The sequence below is a fragment of the Eupeodes corollae genome, chromosome 3 (genome assembly GCF_945859685.1).
Source record: "Eupeodes corollae chromosome 3, idEupCoro1.1, whole genome shotgun sequence".
NCBI lineage: Eukaryota > Metazoa > Arthropoda > Insecta > Diptera > Syrphidae > Eupeodes > Eupeodes corollae.
This window is the reverse complement of record NC_079149.1, coordinates 110,531,065-110,550,923: the sequence shown is the minus strand read 5'-3', so window position 1 is coordinate 110,550,923 and position 19,859 is coordinate 110,531,065. Positions and strand designations below refer to the sequence as shown.

The following is a 19,859-nucleotide window of genomic DNA, read 5'->3' as shown; positions in this document are numbered from 1 at the left end:
GTTAACACAGGACTGTAGCGCCACCTTAAGTAAGTAAGCAATAGCGAAGGATATAAGTGTTAACCGAAAAAAAAAACGACAAACTTTTATATTGAGCTTCATTTATACGACTCCAACTTGTCCTAAAATGTAACCTTAATTTACTGTAGTAAATTATTCTTTAAGGTTATGTTTAAACAATAAATACAATAGCCATCAAAAAACTAAGTCTTACAGAGTAGTACCGGAATAAAATTCAAAAATTTCCGAAAGGTAAATTTATTGCCAAAATAATCTAAGAACAACAGTAATTCTTTTCTTTCTTAAGGTATAGCGTCTCAAGGCTTATTTTTGTGTCAAATGAGGACTGAGAGATTTCCTTCCACAAAGTGCTCTTAATAAATTTAAACATAGTGTTGTTTAACAGTTGCAATACTTTTCGCATAATTATGATTCAAGACAATTAATCAATATGTTTATCACAGATCGAATCTTAAGGAAAAAACAAGCATATTCGAATTCGTAAGAATAATCTGATAAGTGTTTAAGATTTTTCCGACAGTGCTAAAAATATCTCCATTATAGTACAAAACTTAATTATGAGTAACTTATATTGGTAGGTGTCTTTATAAAACTCTCTTAAGTCTTTTGGAAATAATTAAAAGAATAGCTTTGAAAATAGTATGTGTTCCAACTAACTGGTTATCCATTTTGCGGTTTCAAAAGAATAGGGCTGGTATTCGACATCTGTCGAACTAAGTTGTTAAACCAATTTATTTTTTAGTTAAAAGTCTGACACTTAAGAAAATGGATTGCTTAACTATCGCACAACGCATACACATTGTTAAAATCGTCTACAAAAATAGTGATTCTGCCAAAGCAACATATCGTTTTTTAAAAGGCGATTATGGTTTAAATTTACAGACTGGATTGGTTACAGAATTGTAAGGCATGTGTATCATCGTGTCGCTCGTACCACTGAAAATTCACTGCTGTAAATCTTACAGCACATTACGGCGCATTTTGTGTTTGGATCTTCACCTTCATCCATGTAAAATCCAGCTCGTACAACAACTAAAGCCAGCTGACCATTCACAACGTCGTAGATACGTCGAAGGTGTGCTTGAAATACTGGTGTTCCACGGCGATGTTTTGAGCAAAATTTTTGTTTAGCGACAAAGCATATTTCTCACTCGGTGAGTATGTTAGTAAATAAAATTGTCGTATTTGGGGTTCTAAGAATCCCCAAGTAATTGAAGGGAGGCCGTTACATCCACGAAAAGTCACTGTTTGGTGCGTAGTGCGTTTGGACCATACTTCTTCGAAAACGACGATGGAGCAAATGTCAATGCTATTAAAGAATACAACTTGAAGAATATGTGGTTTCACATGCAACACGACTCGACCGAAAATGGCTTTATTGGAAGGGACTTTTCCTGGCTGCTTAATTTCTCCTTGTGGTGATATCAACTGGCCACGCAAAAGACCGTGTTTATACAGATAAACCTTTAACTTATGAGTACTTAAAAATCAACCATTGACAAGTAATGGCTGTGATACCACCCAATATATGTCAAAAAGTGGTCGAAAAATACATCAAGAGATTGCATTCTTGCAACAATTCGCGTTTGACATAATGTCAAAGTTAAAATTTTATAACAAAAAAGAAATAGCATGAAAAAAAATGTACGTTTACGTTTACTTTTGAAACCACCTAATGGATAGCCCTGTATAACATACATACAACAAACATATTTCTCCTCCAACAATTTTTCCATACAATTCAATCATCTGGGAAAGTCTACTAGATTACCCTTTAGCTTAATATTTCACGTAATTGTCAGAGATTTTTGTTTTTGCGACACATGAAAAATGTAGAATTCTTCACTAACAATAATATTTTGAATTCTTCTTTTTTTTTCTTTTTTCAAAAGCGTTTGCTACCGTAATATATTTGTTCAGCTTTTCATTTTGAATTCAATTTAATTTTTATATTCAAAATTTAAAATATTAATATTTCAAAATGCTTACAAATATTTCATGTAAGTTTTTGAAAAGGATATTGTGTCAAAATTTTATATTTTTAACATCAATTACAAATTTAAGATATTTAACATACTACCACTGAAGAAGTTGGGAAAGTTGATAAAACCAAACGTAGGCTAATTAATAAAATAAAGTTTGTCATTTGCATAAAGGTAAAATGTAACAAAAAAGCCTGACAAAAATCAAAAAATTATTTAAAACCCAAAGAATTGGTAAATTAGAAAACTATGAGAATGCCTTACTCATTTCTGTTTTCCTTGGGATTGGGATAGTAAACTTTAAGAACAATGTGCATTTAAATCTTCTCTTAATTCTTTAACTTTTTCTTAAAGCCCCCCGCTGTATTTTAAGCTTAAACATAACAAAGAATCATAACCTCCTTTTTCTAAATATAAGAGAACAAAAATGTCTTGAAGTAAATAATATATTTTCTGTTTTAATAAACTGAACTGGTACTGAAGGAATTCCTTTTGAACAAAATCGCTTAAATTAGTTTTCTTTTTACTGATACCTTCAAACTCCTCATATCAGAACTCCTCGTTCTCCTACTCTTTTCTAAGATATACGAGTATACTAACAAATTTCTATAAAATATACTAGGTTTTATCCATATCTTGAGGAAAACCTGACCTTATTAATTTTCATATAATCTGGAGTAATTTTATCTCATACAAAAACCTATTATCCATGTCTTCTCCTCTTTAAAGTTATAGCGTCTTGATAAAATACAAAACGCCTTAGATATTATAACATAAGGAGTAACTACCTTACCTAACCTATGTACAGTACATATGTCTAATTATGGAATAAGGTATTGCTTATTAATAATTATACATAATACATACCTTTGTATGTGACAAATTACAATGTCGTTATTAAATAACTTTGAATTATACAGAGGTGTTCTTTGATCACCTTTGTATGAACCGCTATGGTCATTATTCGAATGAATTTGTTGCGTGTTTCAGGTCATTTTATATAAAATAGTGTAAGAAACACGCAAATGACATAAACGAGTAAAAAAATAAGCTATGTAAGGTATACGGGTACCCAAAAATATGTTGATTCTAAATTGGTTTAAAAGACAACTATAAACAATACACACCAAATATTTTTTCTTTATTATACTTAAAAACTCATTATAACTATGCTATAGAACTTTTTTCATCTTTTTGTGTGGTTTGCTGGTGAAAAGTTAAAATATTTCCGGTATGAATTAAATAAGTTCCTTGATTGATTGTAGTTTTGTTTCTGAGTTTTTGATGTTATTCGAAGTAGTTACTAGTTATACTAAAAGTTATTTTCATAGACTTTTTGTTTAAGGAAAACGGAGTGTTTTTTTAATGCTTAAAAAGATTTTTATAATAAATTGTGACTGAAAGTATTGAAATATGTCTCTCTTAAGTAAAAATGTAAGAATATAGTGTAAATTTACTATTCTAACTACGGAGGTTTATCTTTAATGAATATCAAGGTATTTTGCGGAGTTCTTGTGGACCGTTTGGAAAGGTGGGTAGAAGAGAAAAATATGCTATCAGACTTCGAGGCTGGATTTATGACAAATTATTACACTGTTGACCAAATCTTTTCTCTGTCATCGATATTCAAAGCATTTGAGGCATAAAATAAAAAGGTTTACTTGATGTTTGTCGACTTCAATGCAGTGTTTGATTTGGTAAATCGCATTGCCTTAATGTACAAAATTTCCCAACCGGGTGTTTCAACCAGATTTTTACATGTCATCAAGAATATGTATACAAACACAAAAGATAAGGTCTGGGATAGAACGCAGTATTTTGAATGATTTATTACTGAAGGGATTACAAATCAATACAGATAAATCAAAAATAATGATCTTTTTGCGATTTAATCGGAATGAAGCGGAAAATAATTGGAAGTACAACGGATGGAGTTTGGACGTGAAAAACGAATGTAGATATCTTGAAGTGAACCGCAACCCACGGCTGAATTTTAGTAGGTACTTTGACATTAAAACAAAAACATCACAGAGTCTAATAAACTTAACATGGAGAAAGATTTTCACGAACAACCTTATTTATTTGTCTACCAAGTACCAAATTTTTAATTCAGTTTTAAAGTCCACTTTAAGTTATGCAGCTAAAGTTTGAGGAATGGAAGAGTATGAGGACATTGAAACATTTCAGAGGAGTTTCATCAAAAAAATCTTCAACTTAGAAACTGGCTTACCTAAGTTATTTACTAGCATTTTGAAACTACAAGCGGATTATATTATTAAGCGGTTAAGCAAAATTATGCTGATATACGAAAGAAGGAACAAAGATTGGTGGTATGATAAATGGCAACGAATTGCCACTTAATCTGGTGAAGATATGCAAATTGATACAAGTAATATTCTTGATGTAAAGGAAAAAATGTTTAAAATTATCCAGCTAAATGAACACTTGATCTTAATCTGAGTAACAATAACTATTTCAACGATTCTTTAAGCTACAAAGATATTTCTTTAATTTTCAAATCAAGATGCTTACACCCAAAAAAATCTCTACAGTAAATTTCACAACAAGATGCAATCAAATTTACAACTAACTGTTTATTTGTATATTCAACAGAATTTGTGATCAAATTCACAATTATTTGTTAGTTTTACCGATTTGCTATCATTTTTATAACAAAATTGTGAAAATTATCGCAGTTTCTTGTTGTAGAATTCACAACGTGTTGTCAATTTTGGTTGACAATTCTACATCATTAGCTGTACGCCCATATCTGATCCGGATTGGATTTTGTTTTCAAAATAACAAAAAATACACACAACACTGGGACTTTTCTTGTTTTTTTTATACCTAAATGTTATTCTGAAAGTAAATTCAATCTGAATCAGAGCTGGGGAAAATAAAATACCTACAGCTATAATGAATTTTGTGAAATCCGCACCAAAAATGTCTTAAATTTATACAATCTAAATTTATAAAAATATGTGAAAATGACAACCGATTTTGTTGAATTCACAAGACAAAAAAATCTAAAACCTTCCACTTCGGTATTAAAGTTGTACTTTCAACATCCAATTTTGTTGAATTCACAACAATTCACTCAAATCGACAACCAAAAATCTCAAATCTTCAAAAAGTTGTGCTTTCAACATCCAATTTTGTTGAATTCACAACAATGTAATCAAATCTGCAACCATCAGTCTGTTGAAGTCACATTGCATTGTGTGTTATTAACTTAACTTTAACTCATTCGCTTCGCGTTCGCAGTTCGATCAGGTCGGTCATCGTATTTTCTTCTGTCAATTTATACATTAAAAATTAATAGTTATGATATTTTTGTCCTGTCTCAAAATGCTGAAAGTGAAAATAATCCGTGCATAAGCAATTCGTCGTCGCCGTTGCCTTCACCTTCTTTTCTTTTAAATTTGGAAGTTTTTGAGATCGTGAGCAATTTTAATCTATCAAAAAGTGTGACGCCGTTTTTAGCAGGTTTAGTTTAGTTATTTGTGTATACGTTTACTATATTAATATTAATTGGAAAGGTCGCGGTCTTTCAAAAAGAAGCTTACTCCTACTCAGGTCGGAACATTTATCTAAAATTTTTCAAGATAGTGAACTTGGGCTGCAGTTAATACCCTAAATGATGGGTCAAAAGTTTCTAGAAATAAGCACATTATGATTTTTTGTTGATAATAATAATTAATGTTGAATAAAAAAATATGTTGAATATTGAATTTGTACGTTTTTATTTTTTATTTTTTATTTTGAAACAGAAATTTTGGTAATCTAAACAAGATCATTCCTTTTCGAAGGTTTTTGATGTGGTTAACTCAAATTCGAAGCAAGAAATTGTTTATTACTTTCAGATTTTGAGATATTCGCAGGTGCTGTCTTAGAACCAAATGGTTTAACTGTTTTAGAATCACAGTTTTGTGAAAAAAAAAACATTTTTTTGTGATATTCGAACGGGAATATCTCAAAAAGTAATTATAATTAACGATATTTCAAGTTGACTGCAAAAAATTGTAGAAATTACAACGAAATTTGTATTTTCTACAACATAGCGTTCAATTTTAGTGCAAAAAGTTGTGAAAATCACTACGAATTTTTTATTTTCTACAACATAGCGTTCAATTTAACTGCAAAAAATTGTAGAAATTGCAACGAAATTTGTATTTTCTTCATTTGACTGCAAAAAGTTGTGAAAATCACTACGAATTTTTTATTTTCTACAACATGGCGTTCAATTTGACTGAAAAAATGTTGAAAGTCACTATGAAACTTGTATTTTCTACAATTTTGTAGTAGATTCTGCAGCAAATGTTGTTTTTTTCTTATTTTTTCTGGTTTTCATTTCTACAGCAGGCGTTGTGATTTTTACAATTTGGTGATTAATTTCACAAACATGTCTTGGTCAAATTGACAACATTGGTTGTCGGGTCGATTATAACAACGAATGCAATCAAAACAACCTCGGTTTACATCATTTCTACAACAGATTTTTTTGGGTGTATGTATTAACGGTAGACCATACAATAAGAGTTTCAACTAGTTCTGTACACGCTACAATTATAAATCCGAAGAAGACTGCTTCCATCCAATTTTCAAATACAAGTGATTCTTATATTTTAAAAAAATCTCTCCCACTCTACAAGAAACAATTCTAGTATTGGATGGACCAGATTGGATAAATCTTGTCAACTATCTGAAGGAAATTTGTAGATTTAGAAAACTTATTATGAGAGAATATGATTAAACTAGTAGATGTACAAATATATGTTTGAAAAAATCAATATATAATTAAAACTGAAATTTAAAACAAAGTAGACTAATTAATAAGTTGCCAGTCGAGCTGACGGCAAATCCAAAGCTTTTAAATTCAAAAACAAATGTATAATGTATTTATTTTAAAAATTGTTAATAAATGAATTACTTACTTAACTTACTTACTTACTTTAGATTTATCATTGAAGAAAAATCAATTCTTGAGATATTTTAATAAGAAAGATACCAAGTTTTCTGACTGGAGATTTTATTTTGATATTAAATTTGAATATTGTGCATAAAAGTTAATGGACGTTGATATTTTATATATTACCCTTGTTTTGTTGGAAAATCCATCCATAGTTTATAAGGATTCTACACAAATAACAAAAACAATATTCTTGTATGAATAACACCGATTAAAGTTAGAGTTGAATCAGAATGGGTTTTTGACATCTATACGAGTCTCGAATGGATCTTATGTGATTTTGTTCTCAAATGTTGGTGCGATTGATATTGCATTTGTACTTCAATGGCTGTGTTCGTTGAGTAGTTGTGCATTCGGAAATATGTGTTTTCCATTGGGGAAAAATCAATCTGATACTTTTGATATATTAGTTTTGTTAATGAAAATAGACTTACTGCGCTTATTTTGCAAGAGAAAACAATAGAAAAGATAATTGAGTTTTGCTATGTTTCTACCAAAGGTTTATCTCAGTTTAGATTAAATAAATCTTTTTGGTGTTTCCACCGCACAAAAAGATTTAAAAATGATTAAGTTTGACAGCACTTTCTTAAATGCAAATGTTGTTTCGATGTTTCTTATTAAGTGCAAGTGAGATAGTTTCATTCGTGTTAAGCCATGAAGAACTAAATAGTTCAGCAACATATAAGAATATGCTACCAACTCCTTGTGCATTTTTTGTATTTGATCAAAACTAAACTTTATCTTTTGTATTTTTTAAAACCAACTCATCCACACAGGTTTTTCTTCACAAATTTTGACTCGACTCCGATCCCCGACCGGAATCGAGTTGAATCAAGCTCATTTCAACTAGATTCAGGTATATACAGTATTGTGGCGAGCTACAAGCTCGATTCAACACCTCATGTTAATGTAGTAGTCTACGAACAAACACCCTCCTTGAAGCAATTGTTAAATGAACTTTTTTATAGAATTTAAATTTCCAGATGTTTTCTTACCATTTCTTCTTAAAAATTGTCCATTTTATTAGTTTTAGTCAATTTTTTTTCCTAAGTTAATTTTAACATTTGATTTTCACAAAATTTTCTTCTATTTGTGTGTTTTTTTTAAATATTATTCTGACAGATCTTCTTTCAGTTGTACCAATTTTAATACAAAAATCTGGATACTGCGGATTGTTTTGTTTGCAATTTCTTACTGTACTTTAATATAGGAATACCAAAAAAACACACTGATTGGCAATAAATTTTAAAGTTTTAAATTTTTGTTTTTATGTTTTTTTTGGCGCGGGTAGATTTTGGCGCCCTGTGGCAGCTATTTTGCTTTGGTGACATCTGTCAAATCTTTTTTTATTATTCAGTAGATGATACCAAATCATGATGGAAAGTTATACAATTGAACAGCACGTTCAAATGATAAAACTTTATCATCAAAATGAGTGTTCGCTAACGCAAACGTTGCGCGCATTGCGCCCATTTTATCCTAGTTTTGGCCGAAAAATCATCTTTAGTGATGAGGTGCATTTTTGGATGAATGGCTGTGTTAACAAGCAAAACTACCGTTTATCCCTAAAAAGTAACCGTTTGGTTCTGATTTTGGACTTTTTTTGAAAAGGACGTCACAATCAATTGAATTTTCATAAAATTGTTATTATGTATTTATAACCGAAATGTTTATAAGATATGTTTCACCGGACGTCAATCGTAATTTATTTTTTCAAGACTAGTGAAATAAGCAATTTTTACAAATGTTTGACAGTTTCGAATGTCGAAAATAGCTTTTCTTTCTTTGTGCAATAAAACTATTTATACCAGGTTTTTGATTTATAAAAAAATGTGTATGAGGTTTCACTTATTTTCAATTTAAATCTATTTTGAGTAACGTTGAAAAATCAAATTAAATTCAAAAATAACTACTGAATTTTTTGAAAATCCTTTTCGCTTTACTTGGTGTTGTCATCTTTCTTTGAAACTAAAATTTCACTATATATATTTATTATCGCACTTGAGATTTCAAAAACTTATGATAGAGTTTGGCACTTAGCTCTCTTATCGATAATGAGTTCTTTTGGTATTGATGAATCTCTTCTTATTTGGATTAGAAACTGCCTTTATAACTTTTCGATACAAGTTATATTGGTTGAGTCTTAAATTCATAAAATAAATTCCACAGGGCTCCGTTTTGTCTCCGACTTTCTTCCTGATATTCATTAAGGATCTCTTGTCTGGCAGTTCTTATCCGTTAAACATTTTTCCTGAAGGCAGTACTCTCAGCTTTTCATATTCCTTTTTAGATTCATATCCTTGTCCTTCGGATGTTGAAATTCAACGGCAGTGTATGTTAAGCTTATTTAATTCCGATCTCGACAGACCCAATTCTGTGTTCTGCCGTTAAGGGGTAACCCACTCCAAATGCCACTATCCATGAGTGGCACTTGCACTCAGGAAAGTAATCAACTTTCAGTACTCGGTATGTGGATCACAGATCACCTCTTATGGAATATGTTTGAAATTGACAAAAATACTGCTTGACTATAACTCGCATATCTGGGTGAATGCCCCAAAAACAAGTTTAAATATATTGAATAGAATCCAAAAGAGGGCGGTCAAAGTGATAGGCGATTGAACTTTAACCGAAAATGTACAAACATAACTCGAACACCTCGAACACTCGTTGTGTTATTGATATTTTTACAAGCAAAGTTCTGTTGAATTAGTCAGTTGCATTCCACGACTTAAACAATGCAGCCTTATATAAACACTTCCAAAAGTGCTAATCAGTTTACCACGTGAGCTCAATTTTGGTCATACTGTCAAGTAAAGAGATTCTTCCTTAAACGGCACATCCAGAATGTTGAATGTTTTGGCCAACTCTGTTTTTTCCTCCCATTTTAATGTTCAAAACTTTGAGACCAATGTTAATGACATTAAAACTATTCGAAAAATGTATGTCTTAACCTAACTACGGTTGGTTCATCAAAAAAGGACAAAAATAAGCTGGTTCACATTATAAGCTTTATAAATATTTCCTTAAATTTAGTAAAACTTACATTATTGAAATACTGACCTCAATATTTAAAGTCACTCTGAAAATCCACTACTAGACTCAGGTATTTACTTACTTTTCTAAATTTCCAAATTAGTTAAGGTCAATGTACTTTTTATATACAGGGAGGAAAGCAATTGGTCTTGAGCTTCCCCTTTTAGCCTTTGAAGAATTTCAAAGTCCTTGCTTTGATTTTTGTAGAATATTAAAGAGAATTTACTAAAGACTTACCCCAACAAGTTTTCTCTTTACATCAAAATGAATTGGCTTTCAAATCATCCTAAACCTATTAAGGCAGTCCCATTTTTATCCGAGCATACCACAAACCACAAAATTCACTTGAATAACCAAAAGAGCGGAACAAAAAGCTGTGACATCAATAAAATATAGATTGTGGTAAACTTCTTCTTTATCTATTTATAATCGTTTCTCCGAAAAGTTCTTCTACACCATTCTATAACCAAAACAGAATTCCCCAAAGAAATGATAAGATATCTTTGTGACTTCGATTAGTCAGGGCGTTAGAGTTTTATTTTTTGGTAAACATTTCCAAGATCTTGGACGAGCATTGGTAAAACCAAAAACCTAAACTGGTTTATAAAAAAATATTGTGAGGTATAAGAACATTTGGGGATTTATTTTGTTGCATATTTTATAAACAAAATACTAGTTTTCTCTCAAGACTCGTCGTCGTCGTCTTCGTCATATAAAAGATTATTATTAGTGACGAAAATAAAATTATAATATAAAAACCAGCTCATCCCGAAGAATCGACATCAGTATAGTTCCAGATAGTTGACCAATAAAGATATTGAAAAAGAGACACCATTTCAGCTTCGTCCAGAATGAAATTATTTATTTTGTTAAGTGCATTCGTAGTAGCTGTTACAGCTAGACCAGGACCTTACGCTCCTAAGCCTCAGCACTATGGGCCTGAACATCACTTACCACCTCCCCCATTACCATTTGGATTTGGTGGCGGACCAGGATTTGGTGGTGGATTAGGATTTGGTGGAGGACCAGGTTTTGGTGGTGGGCCAGGATTTGATAGCGGGGAAGAGTTTGGTGGTGGACCAGAATTTGGTGAAGGACCAGGATTTGAACATGGTCCAGAACATCATCATTTACCACATCATGAGCAACACCTTGAGCCACATTTTGAGCCACATCATGAGCCCCATTTCGAGCCACACCATGGACCACATCATGAGCCTCACTTTGACCCACATCATGAGCCACATGTTCCACCTCATTCACCACAACACATTCCCTACCACGTTGGTGGAGGACTTGGTGGAATCCCAACAGGATCAGGGATTGGAGGTTCCAAAGTTGGTGGAATTAATTCTAATACTGCCACATCTTCAGCACAATCTCAAAATTCTGTTCAACCCGATTTCGGATTATTAGTTGGAGGCAGTGGTGCCAGCAGCGGCGGAGCGATTGCATCAGGACAGACACAGGGTGGACAAGGAATCGGTGGTATAGGTGGAGGTTCAAGCATTGCTTCAACTTCTTCTCAGACACAGAACCTAAACCAAGGTGGATTTGGAGGATTAGGTGGTGTTGGAGGTTCTTCATCGACAGCACAAACTCAAAGCCTTAGTCAAGGTGGTCTTGGAGGATTAGGTGGTATTGGCGGTGGTTCCAGTATTGCCTCAGGACAATCACAAAGTTCAAATCAAGGTGGACTTGGAGGATTTAATGGTGGTTTTGGAGGTTCTTCAGCAACAGCTCAAACCCAAAGCCTCAGCCAAGGTGGACTTGGTGGCCTTGGAGGTTCTTCAGCAACAGCTCAAACACAAAGCCTCAGCCAAGGAGGCCTTGGTGGTTTTGGTGGTCTTGGGGGTTCTTCAGGAACAGCTCAGACTCAAAGCCTCAGCCAAGGTGGAATTGGTGGTTTTGGTGGTCTTGGAGGTTCTTCAGGAACAGCTCAGACTCAAAGTCTTAGCCAGGGTGGACTTGGTAGTTTTGGTGGTCTTGGAGGTTCTTCACAAACACAAAACCTAGGTCAAGGTGGATTAGGAGGAGGAAGTTCCATCGATACTAGCAGCGCAGCTGCTCAAGCTCAAAGTGCCATTCAAGATATTTTCGGTGGTGGATTAGGTGGAAGTGGGTCATCTGCCACAGCTCAATCACAAAATCTCAGCCAAGGTGGATTTGGTGGATTAGGAAGTAGTTCATCTTCAAGTGCAATTGCAACTTCACAAAGTTCTTCATTCGGAAGATAATTTTAATATTATTTAATTTTTATACAAAAACAATACAAATAGCAAATAAACTTAATCATTTACATAAATTAATAAAAAAATATTTCTCATAAATACAATTTTGTATTAAATCTATTTTGTATTGCTTTTATAATCGTGCCCCAAAGGCTATTCTTGTTTACCTAACTACGATGAGTATTCAGTTCAATATACTCGTTGGTTCTTTTTTCGAGAACAAGTTCTAATTTGTTTGGGTAAAAAAAAAATATTCAAACAAGAAAATTAGAGGAGATTGGGCTAAAATGGCAGAGTACCAAAAATACATTTCAAACGTTATCGTTTAAAAAACCTGCAGATTCGAGGAAATTTTCTGTGAATTGTAAGATTCGGCGATATAAAACTTCTAAAACAAAAAGCTTTTTGAATCTTGTAAGCTAGAAGGATTTAGCAATGGTTTTATTTTAATGTATATTTTTTTTTGCCTATAATCCCCTACATTTTATTATTACTACTGTATGGAAAGTTTCCACTTTACTAAAGAGTACAGGTTTTGCTGACTTTTTATAACATTTTTTTATCATGGAAAATTGAATAGTTTTAGGACTTTACGAAATCGCTTTTTTGCTCCAGATCATAGTTGTCACTTTTAATTCATTATGTAGCTTTTAAGGCTAAGTTTTTGACAAGCATAAATGTTTCAATGTAGGTAGTCTTAAAAAAAATGTTTGAAATGTCGAATGACACCACCTTTGGAGTAAACAGTTTTCATAAAGCAAATGTTTACACATGGTTTGAAGCTTGCGACGTCACCTTGTTGAAATTTTAGATTGCTCAAAGCTACCCCCACCCCACTCCCCTGGGAGATAATTTGTATGTATTTTTGTAGGAATTCCCTTCAATTCAAAACAAATTGTATTGAGTTAATCCAATATATTTTGAATTATTTATTTTTTTTTGTATATGAAAAATGTTTAAAATCAAACATTCGAATTCTTTCAAAAATTAACCCATAGATTTTTTTAAAAGTTTCTCTAATTTTTTTTTTCTCAATTTGGCTTCCTACAAGAAAAACATATTTTGGTAATGCGCCAGAAGAGTACCGCTCATACAACCATTATTTAGTTTTCTCAAGAACTAATCAACCGATTTCAATAATCTTCCCTTTTAGTGGCTTTTTCGATGGTTAAATTTTCAAATTGATAATGACTTTTGATTATCAATAACGTTATTATTTTGTTTTGTTTAAAAAAAAAATAATTATGTGTGTTACAAAACTTCAAAGGGGGTGAAAGTTTTTTAACGAAATTTAAATGTTAAATGTATATTTATAAGCACTAAATAACTGCATACCAAAAATATTTTAAAGACACAATTTAAAAATTGTATACACATATGTACTATATTAAAATTAATTTAAAAAAACCCGCTCTAGTGATTTCAAAAACAAAAAAAATTGTTAATCAAGGTTTTTTTTGGAAACAATTATTTTGAAAAATAATTTTTAAATCTTAAAATATAGGAAATATATTTTTAAACAGAATTTTCTAAAGAAATAAGGAAGTTCTAGCAAGTCGGGCATTATATTTCCTACAAAATTTATTTTCTGTTGAATAAAACTTTCAAGAGGATACAAAATGAAGACATCGACTTTTTCAAGTGAATTTGCTTTAGATGTTCTAGAACTGAGATTTAAATCCGAATTTGAAGACTATAAATGTCCCAAAAGCAGCAAAAGCTGCCCTTTTATTAAACTAATGGCTAATTGAAAAATACAATGAAGGTTTCATATTTATTAATATAAAAGTGTTGAAAACTAAAGTGAAAACAGATTTTTAAAAACTGGTCATTTTTGAGTGCCACACAAAAGTTTCTTCGTAATTTATTTGTTTACCTAAATTTTATTTAATTTAATTTTTAGATAAATTATGTACTTAAATGCACTCTGTTACAAACAAAGTGGCGTACCTTGAAATTTCACAATATCTCCAATATGTAAAAAAGACTTTTTTTTAATTGATTATTGTTAAGTAACTTTGTATAGTATTAATTTATGTGCAAAATAAACAAATGGGAAGAACTTTTAAATAAAACATAAAATATATGAGTTTTTTGTTCACTGAGTAGTGGGTATTGTCTCCCATAACATCTATCAAAATATTAATTCGCCTCAGCGTATCTTGGATAAGGTTTTTTCGATCGCGTCTTCCAAATTATCCAACTTCTCACTCTGACCAGATCTCAGCCCACTTAGTTTCTAGGGAAGAGCAGGGCACTTTCTTATCATTTTTTCCAACAGATTCCAAATATGTTCGATCAAGGCTACTTTTCTACTTCTTCCAAGTAGTCCGTAATGCACCTGGAAACGTGAAGTTTCGCATTGGCTTGAATCAGCAAGAAATTTTTACCAATACATGGAAAGGAAACCGATTATTCCACTATGCACAGCCCAATTATTCCGTGCACGGAAATTCCTGCCCACACCATGACGTAACCTCCCCAGAAATTTTCCCGCTGGGCAACTTTTATCGAATTGTTTCTCCTACCTGATCTGGTGAGCGTAGACAAAACGTATAGTTATCAGTGAAGAGAACTATACCCTACACGGCGATCAAATTCCATTCGCTCGTGCTGTATCGAGAGTCTTGGTTTACGACCAGATTACTCTCAATTAAACGCCGCCCCACCGTTTAAGCATTCAAAGTGATCCGTCTCACTGAATACAGTGGGTAAAACACTTCAACCGCTGTTTGGTGACGATCTCGAAGTCTTTGAGGAACCTAATATCTCTTCAAAAATTAAGCCGTATAATATCAAAATAATATCAACACATTATAAAGTATGACTGCGACACTTTTTTTGTAACTCAACAACCAAACATTTTTCTCTCTACAATTTTAAAGTTTTGTTGACTCCTTTAAGATCAAAACATTTTCTATCATCAGGTCCAATGATACTAGTATAGTAAGCAGACTGATAACGATAGTAATAGACTCCCGCAAATTGATTTCAAAAAAACTACGTACAAAAATGCCAGAAAATTCTTGAAATCAGATTCTTTCTCATTTTCTGGGTTTTTGAATTTTTGTATCGTTTTTTGCATTAATAGAAATGGCTCTTCTGAGGAAAAAATCTTGCAATAATAATTTTTGTCATGAAAAGTGCTTTCTCGAATTAAGCGTTCGGATTCGGATTACAACTGTTGGTCCCCTTCATCCACGAGTACATTACTCGCACAAATGAATGGTTGAGAATAGTAAGTCACTACATTACCCGTGTTATGTTAGAAAATCTATCCATAATATAGTAGGATTTTACACGAATAACAAAAACAATATCCATAGCATGAATACTAGCGATAAAAGTTATAGTAGAATCTTACTAGGGATAGGTTTTTGACATTTATACGAGTATCAAATGGATCTTAAGTGATTTCGTTCTCAAATGTTGATACGATTGATATTGCATTTGTATCTCGATGACTGTGTTCGTCGAGTAGTTGTGCATTTGAAATCATGTGTTTTCCATTGGGGAAAAAAATCTTTCTGGTACTGTTTATATTATTTAGTGTTGTTAATGAAAATGGACTAACTGGGCTTATTTTGCAAGAGTAGAAAAGATAATTAAGTTTTGCTATGGTTTATCTCAGTTTAGATTAAATAAATCTTTTTGGTGTTTGCACCGCACAAGAAGATTTAAAAATGACTAAGTTTGACAGCACTTTCTAAAATGCAAATGGTGTTTCGATGTTTCTTTCAATGAAGAACTGAGTAGTTCAGACCATATAATAATATTCCACCTATTCAATGTAAATTCTCCTCCTCCACATAGGTTTTTCTTCGCAAATTTTGACTCGACTCCGATCCCCGACCGGAATCGAGGCGAATCAGTTTCTATAGAATTGAGGCGAGCTTCAAGCTCACTTCAACACCACATGTTAATGTAGTAGTCTAGAAACAAACCCCCTCCTTGAAGCAATTGTTATATGAACTTTTTTTTATAGAATCTCAATTTCCAGATGTTCTCTTAACATTTCTTCTTAAAAATTGTCTATTTTATTAGTTTTAGTTATTTTTTTTGCTAAGTTAATTTTAACTTTTGATTTTCACAAAACTTTCTTCTATTTGTGTGTTTTTATTATTATTCTGACAGATCTTCTTTCAGTTGCACAAATTTTTAAATTTAAAAATCTGGCTACTACTGATCGTTTTGTTGGCAATTTTTCACTGTACCATATATGGAATACCAAAAAAACGCACTTAATCTAGTTCTAAACGGACTGTTGCCTATTTTTTAAAATCCTTACATATATTTTTTTATAAAAATTCTTTTTTAATAGAACTTAACTTAAAGTAAGCTAAATATCACTGAATTGTTGCAACTGTTTGTCTCAACAGACAATTAAATCTTGAAGGAGGAACACTTTTAGTAAGTGTCAAATATTTATATACAAATTAACTGATCCAATGCCATCACAAAATAAAAATAAATAACTCAAAAAAACACTTAACTTAATTAATATCAAGACTGAAACCTCACCTCCATTTATATAAAATTAAATATAAAAATAACAGATGCGATAAAAAGAAGAAGAAGAAGCTTCTGCTATGATTTTATCATAAGAGATTTTAATTTTATTCAAATTTTCAGCTTATTAGTCAGTTAGAAAAATTTCCATTCTTATAACTTACTATACTATACTCGTTTAGTTTTTGTATACTTTTGTCTTAAACTAATTTTAAATAATAACGTTAGAATAATAAAATAATCTTATTTTAAATACAAAACATCTAAAAATGTTTTATAATAAACAAAATCATATGCGGCTTTCTTCAATGTTTTATCTCTTATACCACATAACTAAGTCGTTTGAATCTGTTCCAATGCTGAACAAATTTTCAAAAATGTTCACTTAAAAATTAAAATCTCTTTAGATTTGGAATGCCTAAAATATTTGGAATCCTAAAATTACCAAAAAATACAGTGAAAAATAACTTTAAAGAATGATAGCAAATTATTCAAAGTGTTTCCCACTTTTTAAGGTGCTGAAATTCCAAAACTGATACACTATTTTACTAAGTTTCGTCATTCTACAAGAATTGAAAATGTACGAAAATGATAAGATATATCGACATGTGAAGTGGCAGATATCACGTCTCTGAATTGAAAACCTTTGATATTGCATTTTTACTTTTTTCCTACGATATTTCCTCGTTAAAAATTTAAAGATTCCATTGATTTAGTTATTAGAGTGATTCGAATGCTAAACGAAAATAAAAAAGTTCGTGATCCTGTGTCGGGCCCTTAACTTTTATTTTAAATAAAATAATACATATTATGTCAAAATTTGGTACTTGTTATGATTTTAATTCACATTTGAATAATCAAATTCATGACGTATGCGAATACGCTTGGGCAAAATGTTTGAACAAAATGTAAATTGGCTTTCGGAAATAAAACTAATTTAATGTTTATTTGTTTTTTAAATGTCAATTAAATTAAATTATTATGTCTAGTGAGTGTTTTTAGAAATCACTATAAATATTGATAGTGATTTCTAGTTCAGTATCAGTCTAACTAAGGACACAGCGAAAGAAATACATACAATTTAAAGTTTAAACAATCAAAATGAAATTCCTCATTGTTCTCTCAATTGCTATTGTGACAGTAACTGCTCAACATGGACATCATGGCCATGGAAGTGGAAATCTTGGTGGAGGATTTGGTGGCAATCAAGGAGGATTTGGTGGTAGTCAAGGAGGCTTAGGCGGATTTGGTGGAAGCCAAGGAAGTCATGGAAGTCTTGGCGGTAGTCAAGGAAGTCTTGGTGGTAGCCATGGCGGACTTGGAATAAGCAATCAAGGAGGATTGAGCGGAAACCGAGGAGGAATTGGCAGCAGCCAAGGAGGTTTTGGTGGAAGTCATGGAAATATTGGTGGTAGTCAAGGAGGATTTGGAGGAAACCAAGGTAGCTTTGGCGGTAGCCACGGAGGATTAAGTGGAAATCAAGGAGGTTTTGGCAGTAGTCATGGAGGACTTGGTGGTAATCGTGGAGGACTCGGTATTGGTAGCCAAGGTGGATTTGGTCACTAAGAAACATTTAATTAAGACGAATTGACTGTTTTTACGAATATAAACTATGATAAGCATTGTATAAGTAAACAAAAATTCTATGACTATAAGTTACTATTATTTAAGTCGTTAGCATGTCTAATGTTATGAAATAAAACTTTTAAAATTCAAATTGAAAAAAGTTTAAAGACTTTAATAATTATTCCGATTTTGTATCGATATACATACAAAGAGTGTTAGTACTACTAATATTACAAATTAAAGCAACACTAACTGCCTTGAATTAATAAGAATTATAGTCTGATTGAATATGCAATTTCGAAAACAGCACATCTCTGAACATTTTAAATGTTTAGGAATCGAAAAAAAATAGTTACTTTTCAAACTAAAGCATACATTTTATTTTTTTTGTACGAACAGGCGATGACGTGTATAGTAGAATTATTACGATGTTTATGTGTGTAGACAAGCATTTACGTCACATTGGTATAAAAAGCGTATTTGACAAAATATCTGACGTGTGCCCTTTTCGAAATTGCATATTCAATTAATAAACGCATTGCAATTTGTTCCCAAAAATTAAAAACAAAAAAAAGAATTATTAAACTTATTAGAAAAAAGCTTTATCTGTCCATTTAAAAAAAATCAAATAAACTATCAGCTAATCTTTAACTGTCAACATCAAAAGTGACAGCTAAAACTGTCTGACTAAATATGAGACCTCATAAACTCCATATAACTGTTGCATTAAAAATAGTTGTTTCTTATATGACAAATAAACATTTAGCATGTGACATTCTTACAGCTTACACCAAAATTTACAGAGAGACTAGGATGCGACCCAAACTGATAACTTCCAATCCCGTCTGGCGATTTGTCCCGCTTAAAAGGTTTTGTAGGTTTTCACGTTTTCTTAAAAAAAAAATTCAGTTGGGTTGTTCTAAAAAAATTAAAAAAATACCAATAATATTTTGCATGATCTATTTTTGTTAAGGAGATTTTTAGTAAAAGACCAATTTTTACCACTTTTAGTAGCATTTGCGTCTCTTTTTTGTAGATTTAAATTTTTTTATAAAAAATTGACTATTGAATTTTTATAAAAAAAATTACTGAACATCAAAAAAAATATTTTGTATAATACAAAATTATTTAAAAGCCAATATCTCAAATTTTTGAAAAGATATTTCAGTCAAAAATCAATTTTTACCAACTTTTAAAAAGTGTACATTAGGTTTTTATTTCTTGCAAAACAAAAACTGTCAATGTTAACAACAATATTTTTTTAAAAGATAAAATAAATTTGAAGCCAATACTTTAATTTTTTGAAAAGATATTTGAGTTGAAAATCAATTTTTACCAACTTTTAGTAATGTTTTTTTTAGGTTTTTATTTTGGATAACAAAAACTGTCAATTTGATCGCCTTTTTCTTTGTTTCAATAAAAAATTTTTTGAGATAAAATGAAAATGTTTTTTTTTAAACGCTATTGTTAAAAAACCACGGACACGATATTTTTTCGAGAGTCCCTTCTGAATCTTTCTGCATTATTATCTGTATAACAAAATTT

At 31.4% G+C, this 19,859-nt stretch overlaps 2 protein-coding genes across 2 annotated transcripts; both read left to right on the top strand.

Annotated features, from left to right (window-relative positions):
* Positions 1-10,859: 10,859 nt before the first annotated feature.
* LOC129950741 (spidroin-1-like) lies at positions 10,860-12,245 on the top strand. Its single transcript, XM_056062662.1, has one exon. It carries the CDS (start codon positions 10,860-10,862, stop codon positions 12,243-12,245), a length of 1,386 nt encoding a protein of 461 aa, XP_055918637.1.
* Positions 12,246-17,785: 5,540 nt separating this feature from the next.
* On the top strand, positions 17,786-18,470 carry LOC129952027 (ctenidin-3-like). Its single transcript, XM_056064448.1, has one exon. The coding sequence runs from the start codon at positions 17,850-17,852 to the stop codon at positions 18,312-18,314; it is 465 nt and encodes a 154-aa protein (XP_055920423.1). The 5' UTR covers positions 17,786-17,849; the 3' UTR covers positions 18,315-18,470.
* Positions 18,471-19,859: the final 1,389 nt, after the last annotated feature.